Source organism: Morone saxatilis, unplaced genomic scaffold (genome assembly GCF_004916995.1).
Source record: "Morone saxatilis isolate NCDOM2014 unplaced genomic scaffold, NCSU_SB_2.0 Contig10, whole genome shotgun sequence".
Classification (NCBI taxonomy): Eukaryota; Metazoa; Chordata; class Actinopteri; family Moronidae; genus Morone; species Morone saxatilis.
In genome coordinates this window covers 12,462,920-12,467,128 of record NW_023339652.1, presented here as the reverse complement: position 1 = coordinate 12,467,128, position 4,209 = coordinate 12,462,920, and the positions used below count along the sequence as shown (strand labels likewise).

The following is a 4,209-nucleotide window of genomic DNA, read 5'->3' as shown; positions in this document are numbered from 1 at the left end:
ATTATAAATCTGATGGTTAGGCAATGTAGTTTTATCAGTTAAACTCTCATATTTTCTATGCATTTGCTTGCTGCGCAACTAAATGTCCAGTGATGCCAGGGATGTTGTTACCAGTACCTGCAGTCCAGACATTCTTTCTCTTGACGTTCTTGTGAAGCTAAAGACTCGGCAGTTTGCCATCATCCCTGCAGTGGCAGTGCACATGGACACACCAAGGATGGACTCTGGGGAAAAAATAATGTCAAAGTAAGGAGCCATAAGATGGCCTGAAGACCTGCAGCACAGTTGTCAAACTGTTGGTTAACCATTTAAAAAACCGTCTCACTATGAGTCTGCATTATGTTACTGTCATACAGGAAGGAACAGTGTGTGTCACAATTTATTATTTTATTGAGTGGACTCAAATGGGATCACAGGGATTTCCCCACTCCAGCCCAGATAGGGATGTAATCCGGAAAAAGGTTAGGTTAGATAAGTTACCTTATAAGAGCATGCGTTGCATGCAGCGTGAATCAGGAACAGAACACATCAATTGACATATTCATTATGCAAAAGCAGAAGTTTGATAATGGAAAGTGTTTTTTTTTTTTTATGAATGACATTTTCTTTACTGTTAATATGTACACTTTTACATGCGTAATCAGTGATAACCATCTCTATCCATGACTAGTCACATGTTGCCATGACTACAACCAAAGAGTAGCAACTGAAACTTCCTCATGTCGACAGAGTTCAGATCTGTGGGGTAGATTTGACCATAACACACAGAGTTCAGACCTTTGGTGTGGGCTAGGGTAGCGGTGTGCGTTGATACCGCTAATATGTTTTTTGATCCTACTACTGGGCAGTGTTGGTAATGTTACTTGCTACTTACTTCAATTTTAATCAATCACTCATTACATATTACACATAAAATAAAAACGAATGTGTTACATTATTGTCGTTACTTAGAGCCGCTCCATTAAAGGTGCCTTTAAACAACTTCCATCCCACCACACACTGTGGTCAAATAATCTGCCAGTGTACGGTTTGGAGGTGTTTACTGATCATCAATAGCTAACTCAGCAAGACCCAACTGATTCCTGGCTTCTCAGTAACTAACACTAACAAACAAGCTAAGACACAACATTCAAATTGAACAGTTGTGGACTTACCACAGGGCACGTTTCTCCTCTTTGGTTCGCTGCAGACTAACCACTTTCCCAAACCCCCAACAGCAATGTAATTACCACATTTCAAATTTGAATCCTTTAGACTGAGAAAAGTAATCACATTACTGTAACATGTTACATGTTAATGGCTAATCAAAGGATATTGGTAAAGGACTGTATTGAGATAGAGATGCAATGGCAAAACCTGAAGGAGTGAGCGGTTTTGACTTTGCTGGTGCCAACCAGAACAACAGCAAGTCTGACATTTGGAGAAATGCTTCAGTTGTTAATGACACAGTAAAATAATGAGTCTTCACCTGCGAGAAGACACAAAATCTCTACTTTGTGGGCGCGAATGGTCAGAATGTTTACAGGTGCGGACAAAAGTGGGAGACATAAATAGCGGGAGAGGGCGGTAATGGTGAGACATCCAGCAGGAGTGGGATTAAGAAAACAGTCCAGGGCTCTACTCAGTGGCAAGTTAATAGCATTTTTAATAAAAGTATCCGGTAAATCACATTTACATACCAGTAAGTTGCAACTTGGTTTTGATTCTGAGGTGTAGTGAGCATTTCTGCCTCCCCTCACACCTCATGACTGTGGAGAGGCTGATGTTGTGGAACACAGAGGAAGTATTGAGACCTTCAGCAGGGTGATGACATGGAGGAGGAAACAAATCTACACAGGGCCAGAAAACAATACACATTACACATTACCTTTCCGGGCACATACTGACACTGATGACAGACCATTCTTTAAAGACTGCCAGACACCTTTCACTGTGATCCAGATGGGTGTACTCATACTCCCAATAAACATTTGTGTTTAAGTTCAGTGCAAGTTATCACAGTGGGTGTGTGCTACCATGTCAACAGCCCAAATGTGCCCAAGCCTGTATTATTTACAGAGAGAAAAAAAGACTAAGGTATTTCCTCCATCATTGTCTGTCAAGTGCAGCTTTGTGATTCATCTTTGCATACTTTTTTATCTTTGAATACACATGTTCAAGAATTTTATACCACAGTGAGTATAATTAAATGATGTTATCTGACATCCACACACCTGTCAGAGATGCAGTGGATGGCAGGGTTGGAATAAAAATAGTATTTATTTTTATAACTTGTCAGGAAGTTATGCATTTAAAAGTTTATTATACCTAATGATAGGTGGGGCACTTTTTAAGTGATTTATGTGTGTTTAGTTAGAGGTTTTAGTGCCATGTGACATCATAATATAATTTTTCAAACATGCAATTCTGTACACTGAATAGAGTTTCTTTGGCAAAATAACATTAAAGTACAAAGATATTAAATGTGGACAATATTGGGAGCAAAACACAGTGTTAGGTGAGTTATTGTGCAAAATGATGTCCTGTGTGCATGCATGAATGCAGATGTGGTGTAGCAACCATGCGTGTCTATACTCACACCCTGGCTTTGTCTTGCAGTGAAGGCCCTGCAAGAAGAGAAGAGGGGAAAAAGAAGCACTCAAGTGAAACAGGGTGTTAAGTCTTTTCTGTGAATCTTTCTGAGCGGGAGCAGCATTAATAAAGTAATTCTTAACAAAGAGAACAAAGGTAGCACCTCTACCACCAAAACAGGAAATTCCCGCACAATAAGGAGCTTTTTACATCGTCATTGCTCCTTCAGGTAAAACCAGGCTGGTTGTATTTTCTGCTGCAGTTTGTTATGGTCCAATGTGGTGGTCCATGCAACCAAATGCAAAGGGTAAATCTGCCTAATAATAATCAATTAGCCTTTGTGTGCTGTTATTAGACAGTTGCAACAAGAGCCTTTGCTAAACTTATATGACGTTAAATAAACTGTTATGAATACGCAAATTATGCAAAAGCATCCATTGCCAAAGTCAATTTGCCTATGATCATCATCTTCCAAAACTTAATCCAAAACATCTTTGTTAATTCATCAAGCATAGGCCCTGAGAAACTATCCCAGATATTCAGAGCTCTGCTATTTCTGAATCCAGTAATGAGTTAAAGCAATAGAGTATGTTTTCACTTGTATGATGTGGAGGAGTCATTTATCACCAGATCCTTCAGGATTTCTCAGTTGTTTTTCTGAACAAAACTTTACTGTTCTGAGGTATCATATAACAATATCTAGAATCTCACAGCAGTATATGTGGTAATTCACATTACTTGATCGATATTAATGATGTTTTGAAAGTCAACACACATCTGAATTTCAAACTGATAACAGATATCTGGAAAAAAAAAGTTGGGTTTTTTGGGAGGTTGTCAGCTGCTACAACAAGACCTTGCTTTTGTATATTTTTTTTACTTCATATACCTGTAGAAACTTGTAAGTGAGAAAGAATGGTGTCTTTATTGTATACTTGCAACACAGAAAAAAAAGACAGCTAAAATCAGAATGTGTTCAGTTTTCAAATGGTAACATACTACAAGGAGTTTTAAACTGGTTATGAAACAGTCACATTTAATACCAATGCCCCTGTATGATCTAAGCAAACAAGACTATCACCAGAAGATTGGATATTTCTAACTAGTTATTTATTATGTTTGGCACTGGTTCAGATTTGGCGGGTTGTTTTAACAAGGTGTTTAAAACACTATCCGCTACTGTCCACATGGGGTGCCAGAATCAACATAAAATGACAGTTCCTTGTTGGGGCTTTAAGTACCAATAGCACACTGTGAAAATACTATATAAGTAAAGTAAAAGTCCTGCATTTAAATCCTATAAGTAAAACTATGTAAGAATGATCAGCAAAAAACTATATACAGTACCCATTGTGCTGTAAAATGTTCCCTGTCAGTGTTTTATTATTATATATGATGTCTTTTGATTAATATTACTGCTGCATTCATGTGTCTGTTGCATTTTACTGCTGTAGTTGTTTATGGTTATATTCATTTTAACAGTGAGAAGCACACATCTCTAAAAGGTCATGAGAAAAACTGCCCTGTTTTCAGCTTTGTGACAATGCCTTTTTCAGCTAAGAGAGTTTTTAAATAGTTAATATACATATTGTATATGTCTTTTTTTGGTGTTATCTGTTGTGTTATCTGTTGCTGTTG

The 4,209-nt window shown here is 37.9% G+C and overlaps 1 protein-coding gene and 1 long non-coding RNA gene across 3 annotated transcripts in view; one reads left to right on the top strand and one right to left on the bottom strand.

Annotated features, from left to right (window-relative positions):
* LOC118341354 overlaps positions 1 to 4,209 on the top strand; it is an 8,572-nt gene that overhangs the window by 3,067 nt on the left and 1,296 nt on the right. Inside the window, exon 2 of one of the 2 annotated variants that reach the window (XR_004797425.1) lies at positions 2,599 to 2,800. The exons of the other annotated variant lie outside the window; for it this stretch is intronic. This is a non-coding gene — a long non-coding RNA (uncharacterized LOC118341354). The remainder of the gene's footprint in view (positions 1 to 2,598; positions 2,801 to 4,209) is intronic. 2 annotated transcript variants of the gene reach the window in all.
* The window catches only part of il17rel (interleukin 17 receptor E-like), a 13,954-nt gene that overhangs the window by 8,585 nt on the left and 1,160 nt on the right, over positions 1 to 4,209 (bottom strand). Inside the window, exons 2-4 of the mRNA XM_035679596.1 lie at positions 2,579 to 2,606; positions 1,680 to 1,829; positions 118 to 224 (exon numbers count right to left, since the gene is read on the bottom strand). Coding sequence (XP_035535489.1) covers positions 118 to 224; positions 1,680 to 1,829; positions 2,579 to 2,606 — 285 coding nt within the window. The remainder of the gene's footprint in view (positions 1 to 117; positions 225 to 1,679; positions 1,830 to 2,578; positions 2,607 to 4,209) is intronic.